The sequence below is a fragment of the Crocodylus siamensis genome, chromosome 10 (genome assembly GCF_052110815.1).
Source record: "Crocodylus siamensis isolate JL-2025a chromosome 10, ASM5211081v1, whole genome shotgun sequence".
NCBI lineage: Eukaryota > Metazoa > Chordata > Crocodylia > Crocodylidae > Crocodylus > Crocodylus siamensis.
Window position 1 is genome coordinate 31,375,947 of NC_143404.1, and position 16,147 is coordinate 31,392,093.

A 16,147-nucleotide genomic window follows, 5' to 3' on the forward strand; every position below is an offset into this window, starting at 1 on the left:
TAACATCTTTCAGATCAGATAAGAAATTATTCTTGGCAATAGGACATGAACAATTTCTTGGCACTTTACACAACAAAAGTTTGTTGATCTTGTATCCTGGCCCAATGCCAACTTGAACAACTGTGATCTGCCTCCCTAAAAGTTTATCTTTAATTTCAGCTGGATGTAGTTTCTTCACTTCTCATCCTAAATTACTGTATAGCATTGCTGTGAGCTCTTAAACAGCCCTTCCTGGGCCTATGTAGTTATATTTTGGAGGTGGGCTGCTACGTAACTGTGGCAAGCACCTGAGTGACATGTCCAATGCAGGTTGCTAAAAAGGAAGCAACTTATTCAGGAAATCATATTTTACACAGAGAACTGGAGTTATTAGAGCATATTTCATTTTTAAGTCATTTCATTCACATCCTTTTTATTTTCCCACTAGACTGTCCTCATATTTTGGTATCTAAGCTAAAGAACTTACCAGGTTACCTCAAGCAGCCACAGAAAGGAATGACAAAAGACTAGCAAGCCATTTCCCTTGGCTCCCATTTGCTGAGTACATGCTAATTATATCCACTACGTACAGCATCTAGCTTACTGATTTTAGAAATTCTGAACTCAGATCCATCTTTAAGAGCACTTTATGTAAAGAGCTGAGTGGCCTATGAAGGTGAAAAGAATACTCTTATCCATTGCTATGGGCCATTTATTTCCCATCCAAACACGTCTTTTGTTTTTCTCTTCAAATCAGCAACAGTAAAGTGCATAAGGCCTGTATTTTTAATTGTATATTTCCCTAGTTTTCCTGTGCTTCTTTTTAGTAACACCCCGCCATCTTCAAGTGGCTACCACTCAGTCCATTTCATGAGAAAGAAGTAAAATCTCCATGCTTGTATTTTGTTCTTTGGTGGTAGAGTCTGGGGCGGGAGGGCAGGGCGGGGCGTGTTTCTGCTGGTTTCATTTCACTATCTCCTTGAATGACAGAGGCCAAGCCAACCAAAGCCATCTGTCAGCATAACTGTGTGCAGGGTAGGGGTGAGTGGAGGTTGATCCTTTCACACCCCAAAATAGGTATGTAGCCAACATAGATATACAAGCAAAATTTGTAGCACCTTGGACACACTTGGACGCACTTGCATTTGATTTCATCTTGGACACACTTGCTCATTTTTTTCTGAATAGTTACAAGATGTAGATGTACAATACTGAGTTTCCAGCTCTTTTTTTTTTGGCCAAGTAATTAGAATGGCTTAGTAAACAGTATGTTGTCCTGCAGATCATCTAACTCTTGTAGTTGAGTCTTATCACAAAGAATTATTTTGAATGTGGCACTTAGCCATCTTTATGCTTTAGAAAAGCTGGTTAATTGATCCACTGTTTTATTCAGTGAGCATAAGATGGTCTACAGAGAACCCTGTAGTCAGAAGAAAGCCAGTCAATCACCATAGGGTTCATTTTCAGACAAGCACAGACCTGTGTAACTGTAAGGCTGAAAGCCAGTATTCCGTTCCACTCCCAGAAAAGTCAACGAAACCAATTCTTAGTTAAATGATTTCATCACTGGACCAAATGCTGAGTTACTGGCCATCATATAATAATCACAGGCATCATCCAATACAGCACAGAAACCATAGTACTCTTGTATAGCAGAGCTTTGGGCCCAGTCCAGACAGGCACTGAATCCCTCCTGTGATAAAAAGCAATCAGATAAATCCAGAGTCAGATTAAATTGAGTAAGTGCTGAAAAGCCTTATTACGTAATAAAGCTATTGTACCATAACCAAGATAAACCTTCACAGAATGCTATTCACAACTCCAGCTATACTCCAGATCCAGAGATGCCATGAAGTCTGCCAGTGACCTGATTGTTGCTAATCTATTTTACGTGGGAGATGTGAAAACTGGCACTGGGCCTCAAAACTAAAACGAGATGGATAGAAGGGATGAGAATTAGTGTGTGCGAGGAGTGCTAAACAGTTTGCAGAATCCGGCCATGGAGTTTAGGCTTGAGTTGGAGTAATTAAAACTTCTTGTTCTTCTTTCTCTTCCTTGCCCCCGAGTCCCCAAATCTGATATATTTAAGAAATCATTTTTATTAAGTTGCATCCCATCCTTTTCTGTTTCACAGATTATCAGTACAGGGATTGGTGCCAGCACAGAAACAACCTTGAGAAATGTACTCCAGATATTTTTGCTTGTTCTGCATGTGGCTTTTTCTTCCAACTCAAAGGTAAGTTTTCTTATGATGCAATTGCCTGAGTTATTATTGATAACTGTGAGCATGTCATGGTCCAGATTACAGCTCCCCTTCCATAGATCTCAGGAGAACAGGCTGGGTCATCCCAAGGGATAGTATAGCCAACACAGTTCTCTTAGGCATGGTGACACTGCTCTTCCTTACCTGGTCAAGCCCTAGATAGATTACAGATTTATATAACTTTCACTAGGAAATCTGAAACCATCACTTAAAGTTAGGAAGGTCTGTGAATTTAACTTATGCTCAGTTTCCAGGGAGGGTCAATAATATATAATAACATAAAATTTGCTTTGAGACTTTGGGTTCTTCTCAGATTTTAAACCCATAGGAAGCTTCAGGGGGAATGAAACTCATCCATATAAGAACTGAAGATAAAGCTCCACTGAAACTTCAGGAACCGAACTGCTGCACTTCACGCTGCTTACCCCTGGGTGTCCTTTGGCACTGAGAGTATTTTCATGCCTTGCATGTTGCAATTTATACCTTTGTAATGGGATATAGAACACCATCAAACCAGAATTAGCCGCTCACAAATACTGTTGGTAACCTGTCACCTCCATGTTGCAGAAGTGTAATTGTACACATATAAGGCCACCCACTTACACTGAAACATTGAAGCACGGTGGAATGTGACCTAGCTGTGCCTGATTAGCTGGGTATAGATAGTTATTAGGACTGTGCAAAGCTTTGGTCACTGATTCAATACAGAGGAGATTTGGCCTGATTCGGCAGCCTCCTAATCGATCCGGAGAGATTCAATAATTTGGCCATAGACGCAGTTTTATATGGTTTTTCTATGTACCTTGAGGTACCAGGCATGGCTCGTGAATGCTGAGATGATGGGGCAAATGAAGTATCCCACAGGAGCATGGGGGGGTCCCCTACACTCTCAGCAGTGGACCCCCCCACCCCCTGGTTCAGAGACTGGTTCCTCCTGGGTCTGGAGGGGCACCCAAGGTCCCCCCATGGCCAATTGCTGAGCTGGAGGGACACGGGGGTGGGGAAGGGTGCGCACTCCCCAGCGGGCCCAAGAGTGGACCGAAAGTACTTCTGGTCCACTTCAGGGTCCACCACTGAGCAGAGGACCCCCCCCCCCCACCCCATGGGATGCTCCATCTGCCTCACCATCTCAGCCACCTCTGTCCCCACAAGCCGTACCTGGTACCTCAAGGTATGTAGAGAAAAAAAAATAAAGCTGTGTCTATGGCCAAATTGCTGATTCTCTGAATCAGAATTCAATCTTCAGATTCAGCTGAATCAAATCACAACAGTGATCCAAATCAGTGAATCAAATCACTGTCCCCCAAATCGGGCTGAATCCAAATCTGAATCGAATACTGCCTGCTTCACACACCACTAATGGTTATCTGTTGACGATATTTCTGACCCTTTTCACCTGAGTGCCTGGCATGCACTATTGATTTATCTTCATAGCCCCCATGTCAGATTTATTGCCTCCTACAGAATGCTGAATTTGACGCCAACAGCACCCCTAGAGCTGAACCAAAACTTTACATCTGAAATCCTCTGAACCAAGAAGTTTGACTCGATTCCCTTGTCTGGCTATAGAAGCTCAGATCCATTTCTGATCACACAGCCACAGGATGAAATGCAGCAGCTTGCCTTAGCCAGTGTTACTTGCTTGGCTCAATGCTAAGAAGCCCTGGCATTGGTTGCTATCTGCCCCTCCCAAACCAATTTTTCCAGAGGCTTAAGGTAATGTTCCTTTTTTACTGCTGATATCAGTTGCAGGCACACTCTGTCTGACACTGGAAGTTTACCAGCAAGTAAAGTAAAAACATTTCTAGGAAATTAGTAAACAGAAGGATCTGATGGCTTGAAGCACAGCTTAATATACTCATAAAGTGACAGTGGAAAGAAAAAAAAGGTGTATTAATGTATGTGTTTCATAATGGAGGATGCAGTTTTAGATGCTGAAGTTAAAAGGCACTGCCTAGCATGCCATTCCATTTGCTCTATAGCAGGCATTCCTAGAAATGTCTAAATTACCCTAAATGCTAAGATGTCAAACCCTCTGCTCCAAATGACTGGGGAGGCCACATTATCAATAAAACACCTGCAATACAACTAGCTTCACTTAAGCTTGCTAGAGGGCAAGAGATCTGCAGAGGACATCAGGTGCTGACAAAGCCTGAGTCACTTAGTAAACTCACTAATATGTCAGAACAGCTATAGAGAAGCTTAGCACTTAACCGGCCTGTAGATGACACAAAGGAATTGCTTGAGTCCTCTTCAGCATTCTGACTTCTACCTGCCCTACGTTTTTATGCTGCTATCCATCTATTCCCCAAGAATGGCCAACTGGTTAGCACACTAACCTGGGATGCAGGTAACCTAAGGTAAAGTCCCTGCTCTGTCTAGAGTTAGTATTTAGCGTTGGTGTCCCACAGGACAAGTGAGTTGGGTTTCCTTCTGAAGTTGGGTCTCCTTCTCTGTGTGCCTCTTGAAGGCTCAGATCAAGTGTAATATCACATTCTGTGAAACATTCACAGCAATATAGCAAAGTCCTTAATGAACCTCATGAGGAGTGAAGCAACCCTTCCTTTTCAGGAACTGAAGGTAGGATCTGGAGCAGATCAGACCTATGATGTCATTGTAGGTCTTATTGCCAGCTAAAGGTCACCGATATAAAAAACCCCAACAGATGATCACCCAAATCTTCAATATTCTTTTTTTATTTAATACTTATTCCTGCATAGAAATGCAATGAGACACCACAGTTTTACCTAGTCTGGCTCATATTTTCACAGCCGTAGAATGTCTCTGAGATCCTTCACTCTGCAGAGTACAGGAGTTTTTACTTCATACATAGGAGCACAGGTCATTGTGAAAACATTACCTTAAGACATCATCCTTTTCTGCAATTTTCCCATTGAAAATTAAGTGCAGTTCAAGATCTCTGTCTTCGATCTTTCTTGGTTGGCCCTGGCTACTGAAGAGATCATCTCTCTCCCTCTAGCCATGGTCTCCTATGACAGCTATATTTCACATGAATTAAGAAACTATAGATAACTAAGAATTTAAGACCAAGCAAGTCCTGTAGGGAGAAAACATAGGCATGTTGTATATAGATAGGTGTAAAGTGCCTAGTCCTGAAAAACTCTGAGCATAAGAAGTCAACAGGATGGGTTCCCATAACATGGCTAGGAGACATTTTCCCAGTTGGACCAAGCCAATTCCCATCTGCCCCAGAAAAGAAAAGAACAGCCACTGCCACCCTCTGATACAGTTAAATGAAGCCCTAACTAATAGTGCCCTTTTCATGCTAAAATACGCTTCCACATTCAGAGAGAGGTAGTTATCCATGTTAGCCTGAAGTCAAACAGAAGGCAGGGCAAGGTAACACCTTATGAACTAACTCATTCAGAGAGACATGAGCTTTCATAGGTATCTATGAAATATAGGTATTTCATGCTTCTTCATCAGAAGCATGGCATCAGTAGCATACAGTAATGATCACAACATCTAGTATCATGAAATAGTATAGATCCTACATTGAAATATGTCACATGATAACAGATGGCCATGACCTTTAAATACATTTGGGCCTGTATCAGTATATGGATAACAAATCCATAACAAAATTATGATTAAATATTTTTAGGCCTCAGATTTGTCAGATCCTCTGCAGTCTTTAAGTGCCCAATTTATCCTGACAAAGTAGCTATAGCCTACAAAAACTCTTGCCTCTTACAACAAGTCTGGCACCTTATACACAACCTTTCACATTTGGGTCATGAAAGACACCCAGCTCTTGTCACCATGGCACAAAGTGAAAAGGACCTGTTGATTCTTTTTATAAGTTACAAGCTCTTTGTGGCAGAGACCATTTTTCTATTCTTGTACAGAACCTAGTACCAAGGGACCCTTGTCTCTGACTGATATGCTACTACCTGCAAACCAGTAAAATATTGGAGAAATTTATTACAGTTTAGAAAGATGCTCATATACTATAGTCTTGGCCTTTAGTCTAAGAACCTGAATCATCATTAAAAAGCCATGAGCAAAATGTAGCTATTAATATGTGACTGGTTACTGGCTCATAATGAGGGTTTCTTTAGTAGCATCAACTATTCTTCACCAAACCATGGCAAAATGGTTAAACTTGGAATTGTTTCATTAATGTGCTGATTCGCCCCAGTCTACCTCTTCCACACAAATTAAACGGCAGTATCAAGTGTGACTGCCTTCAGCAATGTCAAAATTTGTGTTTTTTTGGAGTTCCTGTTTGATTGTTTATATATGTGCAAATGACAGGGTTTCAGCTACACAGAAAATGTGCCCGGCATGTCCTGACGCATGTAACAAGACCTATTTGTATTTTAGAAGGTGCACAGTGGGTCAAAAGACTGACGGTGACTTGCACAGCAGTGACACAACATCCCTCCCTGGCTTTGAGAACCTCACAATGGGATACAACAAATATCTCAGGCCATACTTTGGTGGTATGTCAGATGAACATTTAATCTCTAATAATGGAAAGGTTATATACACTGTTCTCCATGACAGCTATGGACAGGACAAGAAGTAGTGGCCTTCAATTGCAACAAAGTGAATTTAGGTTGGCTATCACAGGAAAAAATATTACAACTGTAAGAATATCTAAGAACTGGTAGAGATTTACTAGGGAAGTTGTGGAATCTCCCTCACTGATGGTTTATAAAAGAAGGTTAGATATCTGTCATGAATGGTTTAGTTATAGTTGATCCTGCTTTAGGGAAGGGAACTTGAGGTCCCTTTCAGCCCTATTTTCTAATATTCTACAAAAGGAGGTATATAGTCAGTATTGTTTATGTAGAAGGAATAAATGTTGCATGGGTTTTGTTTAGCATGAACCTGTTTGAATTTTACCAGTTCACCTATTTACATTAGCCTGCCTTCACTTAAACCCATCCAACTCTGTTTTCTATTTGTATTTAACTGGAAATTACTCCAAGAGAAACTGTGGCATAAAGAACATGAAGCTCAGAAGTTTCAGTACCTCAGCATAAGGTCTGGCAAATGGGATATCCTGAGCTAAATTCTGCTCTGTCAATACCATGCCATCCCTTTGCTTAGAATTTGCCCCTGTGGTGTGTTTTTCTTAATTGGCATCAGTTTTAGAAGTATCATTCTGGGTGCAAATGAACTAAGCCAGTTTCCTTGGCTAGTTGAACAGTTGCATTTTTCTTTTTGCAAAACTCTTTCCTGTTTAACCCCAGTCTCTGGGGAACTTTTTTTCACTGTGGAACTGAATTGGTTAATTTTTAATGAGCTGTCTGTAGATTATGCCTTAGATTTTGAGAAAAAAATTAGAAACAAAAAATCACAACTAGCTCTTATTATAACTTTTTGTATCTCATAATATTATTAGGCTTGCTAACATTTTTTAGCTTGTCCTTCTTTTATTCTTCCATCTCTGGTGATAAATCTCTGATACAATGAAATAACATGCAGTAATGATTGCAATGTCTGATACCAAGTAATAGGACAAATTCTTCATTGAAATATGTCACATGGGGCACACGGCTACCAGCTACAAGACAGAATTTTAAATGCATTTGTGCCTGTCAGCATGTAGGTAACAAATCCATAACAAATTGGGTAAAATGTTTAGGATTCAGGTTCCTAAGTACCTACAGTGGAGATCCTCTGTGATACTTAGGTGCCTACACCTCATTCATTTCAATAGGAAGAAAATCCCTGAATGTCTTTGAGGTACTTTTCCTAAATAACTGTTGAACATGGGTTTTAGGTCACCTAAGTCCTTTTGAAAGTTTTACATTTTATAAAGTCTCTTTAAACAACTGGAGATACAGATTGTAGATAACTAAGAATTTAAGACCAAGCAAGTCCTGGAGGGAGAAAACATAGGCATGTTATATATAGATAGGGGTAGAGTGCTTAGTCCTGAAAGACTCTGAGCATAAAAAAAATCCTGCTGTGCCCAGTTTTGTAGGCCTTCACAAAACTTACAGCAAAGCCAATGGATGAGAAGTAACCCCTATGTTAAGGAATGTTTCTGATCTGATGAATAAAATAACGATCACATTCATGATGATATTATGAAGAAAATAATCAGATCTATTAGTGCATCATTTTAAAGTAATCCTCTTATTTAAAAATAAATAAAACAAAAAGTGAGGGAGCTGTTTCATAGTGACCAGCTGTCATCTTCTAGGGTAGAGCTGCCCTCTTGTGGTGAATTTTAGTTTTAATTCTAGAAAAGATCAGTTGCCCTTCCAAGATATGTGACCTTGATGTTAATATAAAAGTGTGTGTGTGTGTGTGTGTGTGTGTGTGTGTGTGTGTGTGTGTGTGTGTGTGAGAGAGAGAAAGACAGAGAGAGAGAGAGAGTAACAGATAACCGGACTGGATGAAAGGGAATATTTTACCTCAGTTTTGTCCCAGGAGAAAGGCAGAGAGAGAAGCTTCCCAAGGCTGGGACCTGGCAAAGTTCCCTGTAACTTTGTCTCCCTTTGTCCTCTGTATGTGTGCAGTTAGAAGGAAGAACAACCTGAATACCACATTATTAAAAAAAAAAACATAACGTTACGTCTGCTGGCAAACAGTAGCTCACTGGAACACTGTGTTTGTTCACTGTAAAAGGTTTCCTTAGATCCTCCTTGGCTGGCATTTGGCAACGAATGTGGAGGAAATCGGCACTCTAGAAGCAGGAAAGGGCCCCCAGCACTGGTCTTCATGCTAACTCCTAGCAGTCATTTTCAGTTAATACTATTGTTTGCTTGAAAGTAATAGCAGTTGATTGGAGCTGCAAAGGGTGAGATACTCAAATCTCTTACAAATCCCTAAATTATCAGGTTTTATGCAGGTATACAAATAATTGTAAGAGGCAAAGTCCCAACTTTCTGCACTGGGGGACAGAAGGAAGCACCAGCAGAGCTCTTCCTGAGTCCAGTGCAGCAGTCAGAGAGAAGTAAAGCCAGGACTCCTCCACTGTGTTGCATTCAGGACAGGCTGTGTGAATTGGGGTCCTCATAGCTATTCATAGCTAGCTGCCTCTAGTTCTTTCTCACCCTGGGTGCACCTTCATGAGACATTTACTCGATGAAGCTGGTCATTCTTACCTACTTCTGCAGAATGCTTTGAAATCTATCCATGAAAAGTACCATTAAGCAGCTAAGCATTCGTACCATTATATGTGTGCGAACACGTTCCTAGAGAGCCACTGCCTGCATGGAAGGTCCTCTGCTCAGGGTCAGACAACCACATTTAAAATCAGGATGAAACTTTACCCCATGGTCAAGACTGGCAGGGACAGTGAGGGTTTTGCCTTCCTCTGTAGGCAGGGTGTGATCCTCTTCTTTGGATCTCTCAAGTGTTTTTAGGAGACTATTTCCTGTCCTAGTGGTAGCAGGACATTAACAGAGCCTTCATCCTCCTGGTTTCCCTGTGGCAGGTTAGAGGGTTGGTATTTGAGGGCAATGTACCTGATCTTCTCACAACAGAGTTGTAGAGAAGCAGGTTCACCCCTGTAGATAGATAGGGGTGAACCTGCCTTAATATAGGGCTTGGACTAGAAGACCTCCTGAGATCCCTTCAAGCCCTACATTTCTATTATTCTGTGGTGGCTCATGCATACAGCCAACATTAGTGCATCTTAAGATTTCCCCTGCTGAGGCTACCAAAGACTTCTATCTGCAGCCAAGATGTAAACTTTTGGTTGGATTTTGAAATCTCTTGCTCATTTCTGGTCTAGATTTTGGGTCAGTGGCAACCAGGGATCACCACATATGTAAAATTAGAACGGGGCCAATGAAATTCCATGAAGGACTGAGGGCCCATTACTTTAATTGGATGCCCAAAAGCTTTCCATTGCTTTCACTTTTTGCTTCTTTCTAATCTCAGCTTTTCTTTCCCTCTCCAGGAGACCCTGTTCAAATAGCAATGAGCCTAGACATTGCAAGTATTTCTAGTATTTCAGAGAGTGACATGGTAAGTGACATAATCTGAATTAAATATAGGGGTGAATGAGGTCAGCTGAATGTTGCTGCCCTGAAGGGGATCTGACCTTGAGGCACCAGAGTTCAGGGCCAACATATTCAAAAGTGATTAGAGATCTTGTATGTCTGTTCTTGAGCGCTCATTATGACTCAGCCACAGACTTCAGATGAGTCTTTTGGGCCTAGATCCATAGAGGAAATGTGACCTAGTGATGCTCACCTCATTATCTCACTCATTACCACACCTAATCTTTAGGTGTCTGTCTCTACAAGTGAAATTCACAAACTCAGGTAAAGTGCTTAGGAATAGGATTCATGAGAGCCAGACCACTGACAGAAGGTGTTTAAGATAGCCAACAGGTAATGCCAAAGACTATGATGTGTCAAAAATCCCCCATTACTTTCAGACAGAAGTGCCTAACTCTCAGCTAGGTTTCTTTGTGAGACCAGGATTCACAGGCATTATATCTTTGGGACCAACGTTAAAGAATGGGTGGAAAATGGGTCTCTCTCAAAGACACACACAGATACTACACCCAATCTATAGCCTGATAATTAGGATACTGGAAAGTAGATGTGGGTTTAAAGCCTCTCCAGCTGAGGAAGGCATTGGACCCAGTTCTCCCATTACATTGATGAGTGTTCTGACCACTGAGTTGTCCCATAGAAGGTGAGTGGTGGCAGCATTACCACCCTGTTTCTGAATGAAAATCGTCATGGCTGGTGTGTTTATCGTTCAACTCAGTACTGTTGGTGTGTGTTAGGTGAGCACACCTACCAGATCTGGGACTCAAGTGGGAGGATCCCTAGTTAACAGGTACTGAGAGGCCTTAAGCATGAGATCAATGTCTGGATAGTCAGCAGTCAAGATGGAATGAGCAGTAGTGGAACTTAAGGGGCTGTAGTAACTTTACTGGCAAAAAATTAAACAACTAGAGCGGGTGTTTGTGCATGAGATTATGGGAAGTACATTTCTAAATTCCATATCACTGTAGTTCAGACATACCCCCTACTACCTTCATGTCTCAGTTCATCAACTTCAAGGAGACTGTGGGCACGTCTACATATATCCCTGACTGTGCAGTCATTTAGTATTTGCTTTAGCTAGTACTGCACAGTCCCAGCAGCACACGGATCCTTTTCAACCCTACTGTGCCATACCAATGAGCTACTGTGCGGTAGCTCATTGCTACTGAGCAGCAGTAGTGACTTCAGTTAGTGCCTGTAGCAATGAGCAAAGTTATGTCACTGTAGCAATAAGCTACATCACCCTAGCTCATCATAGTTTCATAGTTTCTAGGGTCAGAAGGGACCTGAGCAGATCATCTAGTCTGACCCCCTGCTATGGCAGGAAAGAGTACTGGGGTCAAACGACACCAGCAAGGTGTTCATCTAACCTCCTCTTAAACACGCCCCAGGGTAGGGGCCAGCACCACTTCTCTTGGAAGCTGGTTCCAGACCCTAGCCGCCCTGACCGTGAAGTAGCGCCTCCTGATATCTAACCTAAACCTACCCTCTCCCAGCTTGTGACCATTATTCCTGGTCACTCCTGGCGGTGCTCGGGGGAACAGTGACTCCCCCAGTGCCTGCTGATCCCCCCTCATGTAGACACACTCTGTAAGAACAAAATGTATTATTAGCTATGAAATTCTCAGAGAGTGAGGTAATAAAAGCCAATCATTTCTAAGCTAAACAGGGATGGCAAAAAGGGTTTGACTGAGGCTCAGCCATTTTTATAACCCAAGTCCCTTTAAGATGACTCAGGTTGGCTGTCCAAAATGATGGCGCCCAAAACTGCGATTTTTGGACAACACCCCCTTTGGACACCAAGCTTTGGACACTTCCTCCCCCATACTTTGTAGCATTTAATCTCACTTTCCCTTTGCCTTGAAGCATCCCCTCTAGCTCATTTAGAAATGGCATTGCACATTCTTCTAGAAGAAGCCAACTCCAATCCTTCTTTTCAGCTTGGAGATGATAGGGGAGTAAAGTGAGTTAAAGCAGAGCAGTCTCTGGAGACCAGAGGGCTTGCAAGACTGCCATCCCTAGGGAAAATAGAAAAGGAAAATAACCAGGAGGAATTTTCCTTATGCAAACTTTTCTGGTCCATTCCTATTATATCAAAGGCTTAGAAACATTTTTTCCATGAGTTTATCTGCAGAAAAGTACAGTTGAGGGTCAACCAAAACTATTCCTTTCTGAGATTTTTAAACAAGCAGTTTGACTTTCTGTTTTGAAATTTGGGTTCCTTTAATTTTTAATAAGGTTTTCAACTCATGCCCCTGCACCCCTTCCACTCCTCCTTCACCACCACCATGATAAATAAAGTTTATCATTGGACATTCTTTTTTCTGGTTTTTCAGTTTGGCCACTGAACCAAAAAAATCAATTATTCACACAGCTCTAATTAAAGGCCCTTGTAAAATAGCCCCATATTACAGTAGTTTTCTCCTCACCGTCCTGCCCACATTCCCCTGGTGTCAAGAAGATCATTACAGAGGCATGCTCTATAGCTAGATAAATAACTGAAATGACCCCAAGGTTTTCACCTTCATCATCAGTATTAATAATTCAGTGCACAGAAACTCATAGAAGTGCAGCATTTCATTCACTTAAGTGGTGAAATAGGACATCTTTTTTTCTCCTAACAATTTGGGCATAAAATTTGAAGAGTAAAGATAATATGATGATATCTGATATTTATTTGGCACCGTTTACACCAAAACACATTACAAATTTTATACTAAATCATAAGGAACTGCTCCCCAACCACAGAAATGCAGCCACATCTTGTCTGTAGCATGGTAGCAGCTTAATGCTGCACAGCACTGCTACACAACAGTTTTTGTTGGCCCATAACTACCAACTCCAGACCAGAACGTAGAGACAACCTTTACAGAAATACCAGACCTCACCAACTGCATTTAACTGGGGATTACTTAAGGGTCCTATCTGTCCAGAAGGCTCAGTAAAGACTTACTTTGTATTCCTTACACCTGAGCACAGCTTCTTGCTTTGTCAGAGGGCAATATAAGAATATTTCAGCCAATCTAAAACATCTGGGGACTTTCAGACAGGCTAGATAGCAAAGCCAAGATGAACTATGACTGGAAACTGTGATTAAATTTCCTTCTCTTGCAAGGCTTTGGAGTTTTTCATCTACCTACATTTTTTACCTAAACTGAAACCTTTGCTCATCAGACTAAAACTACCATTAGTACTGAGTTATGTGACCCTTCCAAAGAACAGCATTATTCTACTCACCACCACTGGGCCCTCTCTATAGCAGTTGGGAGGTAATCTTTTTGGCAGGCTGCCACAAATTAGTCCCACACCCTCCATGAGTACCAATTCGATGCTCTTCACCTGGAGAATCTACTGTTCTGTTTTCTGTCCCCTGCTCTGTGCTCTCTATCTAATCTGCTGCCCTACTTTTTGCTCCCTGCCCTATCTGCCACTGTATTGTCTGTCCCCTCACCGATCTGCCAGGTGCCACACACACACTCTGCCTGTGTCCCCGTTCTATATTTTGTATATATTGCACAATACCCTTTAGTGTCATAAACAAATGAGGGACTTCCAGTAGAGTGAATAGTTTAAATTCCGGTGACTACATTGTTTATTGAACTTTAAGTATTGATGTAAGACTAATGAAGTTGCAGCTGCTTATCTGCTTTTCCTAATTTTGGCTACCTGTATGTTTCATGATCATATATCTATATGGTACCTACACCATTTTGGAAGAAATATCATGGCTGAATTTTAATATGAAATTGATTTCACGTGTGGCCTGGGGTAATCCAATCAACCTTTCTGTTTTGTCAGCTGCAAAATGGGGCTGTGATACTTACTGACTCCTTAAACAGTTTAAGGTTTTGGTGAAAAGCATAATAGCAATCTAAGTAGTATGGTAGTATGTTATTACCTACTATTTTCAAAGAGAACACTCAGGGATATCAGTAAGAGAAATAAGTTATGCAAACATAATTAATGAAGGTTATAAATAAAATCTACCACCATTGTCCTGTATGTTCTAAGCTGAGTTTTTAGCTGTTAAAATTATATATAAGCTATCTTTTGCACTATTTCCATAACCTTTGGGAAAGACAACAATTAGTACTGATTATGACTGAGACAGTGCTTTTGGTATCAAAGAAAAATATATGGCTAGATTTTGAAGACTATGGTTCAGCCACATGAATGAGTTTATTTCTTAGAAACTGGACATTAACACCTTCACATTGCTGTTACTGAGTATCTTCTTGTGTCTATCTTTCTTCTTTAGGACTACACTGCTACAATATACCTGCGGCAGCGATGGACAGATCCCCGCCTAGTTTTTCATGGCAACAAGAGCTTCACTCTGGATGCCCGTCTGGTGGAATTCCTCTGGGTACCTGACACATATATAGTGGAGTCCAAAAGGTCTTTCCTGCATGATGTAACAGTGGGGAATCGCCTGATAAGATTATTCTCTAATGGCACTGTCCTGTATGCCTTAAGGTAAGTCAGTGTGCTGTTGGGGACCAATAGATTATTAAATGACATGAGACCAGAATGTATGTAGCCTGGTGTATGATTTATGGTTAATAAGAGCTCTGGGATCAAAAGGCCTCCAATTTTTATGTTACTTTATCTCACCCTCACAGCCACCGCAGTTACAACTGTCAGTTATATGTCTCGTCATAATATCTGGGAATCCTAGTTAAGGATCAGGGCCCCCTATTGTGTCATTGTACAGACCAACAGCATCTGATACGGTACTTGACCAGAGAGCTTACAAACATGATATAACAGGTGGACAAAACAATCAGACCTAAGCAGCCAGTGGGAAGACAATAAAACAAAAAATAAATTAAGCATACGTCTACAAATCTTGGCTTCTTTCTTGCTTGACTGGTGCCCAGCAGGTCTGATTTGTAGGGATCAGGGCACATGGTCCTTTAGCTAACTAAAGGCACCTGTGCCTTATGTTGCTAAATTTCCCATACACCTAGGATCCTTATTTACACCAAAAAACTCCTGAACAACCCCGATTAGGCCATGATCAGAATTTGTACTTTAGTGGTACCTCTCTGGTTCTATCAGTCTATTCACTTCCAAAGTCAAAGTTATCTAAAAGACATAACTCTGTGATCTGTTATCTGTTATAAAAATAGAGAGATTCTACAGCATGCTTTTACTGAAAACCTTCTAAACTCTCTCCCTTTGTAGAATCACAACTACTGTTGCATGTAACATGGACCTGTCAAAATACCCCATGGACACTCAGATGTGTAAACTGCAGCTGGAAAGCTGTAAGTATAACATTCTACAGAAGACTGAAAATATTTCCCTGACTCATTTTAAACCTGTTTATTCATATGTAGGTGTCCATTTCAAATATTTGACTTCAGCTAATGCAGTCCTCTCAAAATGCACTTTTGTCCCTGCGAATATGGAAATGTTCAAGAGGAAAACAACTCATCTCAGTTCCTCAAATGAATAGGATCATTATTACATGGCATAGAATGTACCTGTCACCCTGGTCCCCAGGTGTAGTCCACACCGATTGGGATGACAGTAAATAATATCTTCTCCGAAAGGCTAACAGATATTTCAATCTTTCACCTAAAGTATTAAAGTATAGCATCTTTCTCCAGTGTTTAAGTATATTACTTCAGGGACTGTGCTTTGGTACAGCAGGTGTACAATAGGACCCAAATTTTCAAAAGATCATTCAGTTACCACCCATGCCACATGCCATTTGCACTAGGCAAGCCACGTTTGTGTTTGTGCTCAAGCTTGTCTCTGCCTTAAGTGTACATGTTAAAGCATGCCCTTGAACAAGAAGACACGTGCACTTATGAAAATTAAAAAGGAGAATGGCTAAGGCAAAATTTGGTTCTAAGAGTATAATGACTGACTTGATTGTTTTCCATAGTAATAGTTATGTCAGTTA

The 16,147-nt window shown here is 41.1% G+C and overlaps 1 protein-coding gene across 1 annotated transcript in view; it reads left to right on the forward strand.

Annotated features, from left to right (window-relative positions):
- GABRP (gamma-aminobutyric acid type A receptor subunit pi) overlaps positions 1-16,147 on the forward strand; it is a 42,651-nt gene that overhangs the window by 13,581 nt on the left and 12,923 nt on the right. The window contains exons 2-6 of the mRNA XM_090020609.1: positions 2,114-2,215; positions 6,590-6,708; positions 10,131-10,198; positions 14,492-14,709; positions 15,421-15,503. Coding sequence (XP_089876735.1) covers positions 2,160-2,215; positions 6,590-6,708; positions 10,131-10,198; positions 14,492-14,709; positions 15,421-15,503 — 544 coding nt within the window. The 5' untranslated portion in view covers positions 2,114-2,159. The remainder of the gene's footprint in view (positions 1-2,113; positions 2,216-6,589; positions 6,709-10,130; positions 10,199-14,491; positions 14,710-15,420; positions 15,504-16,147) is intronic.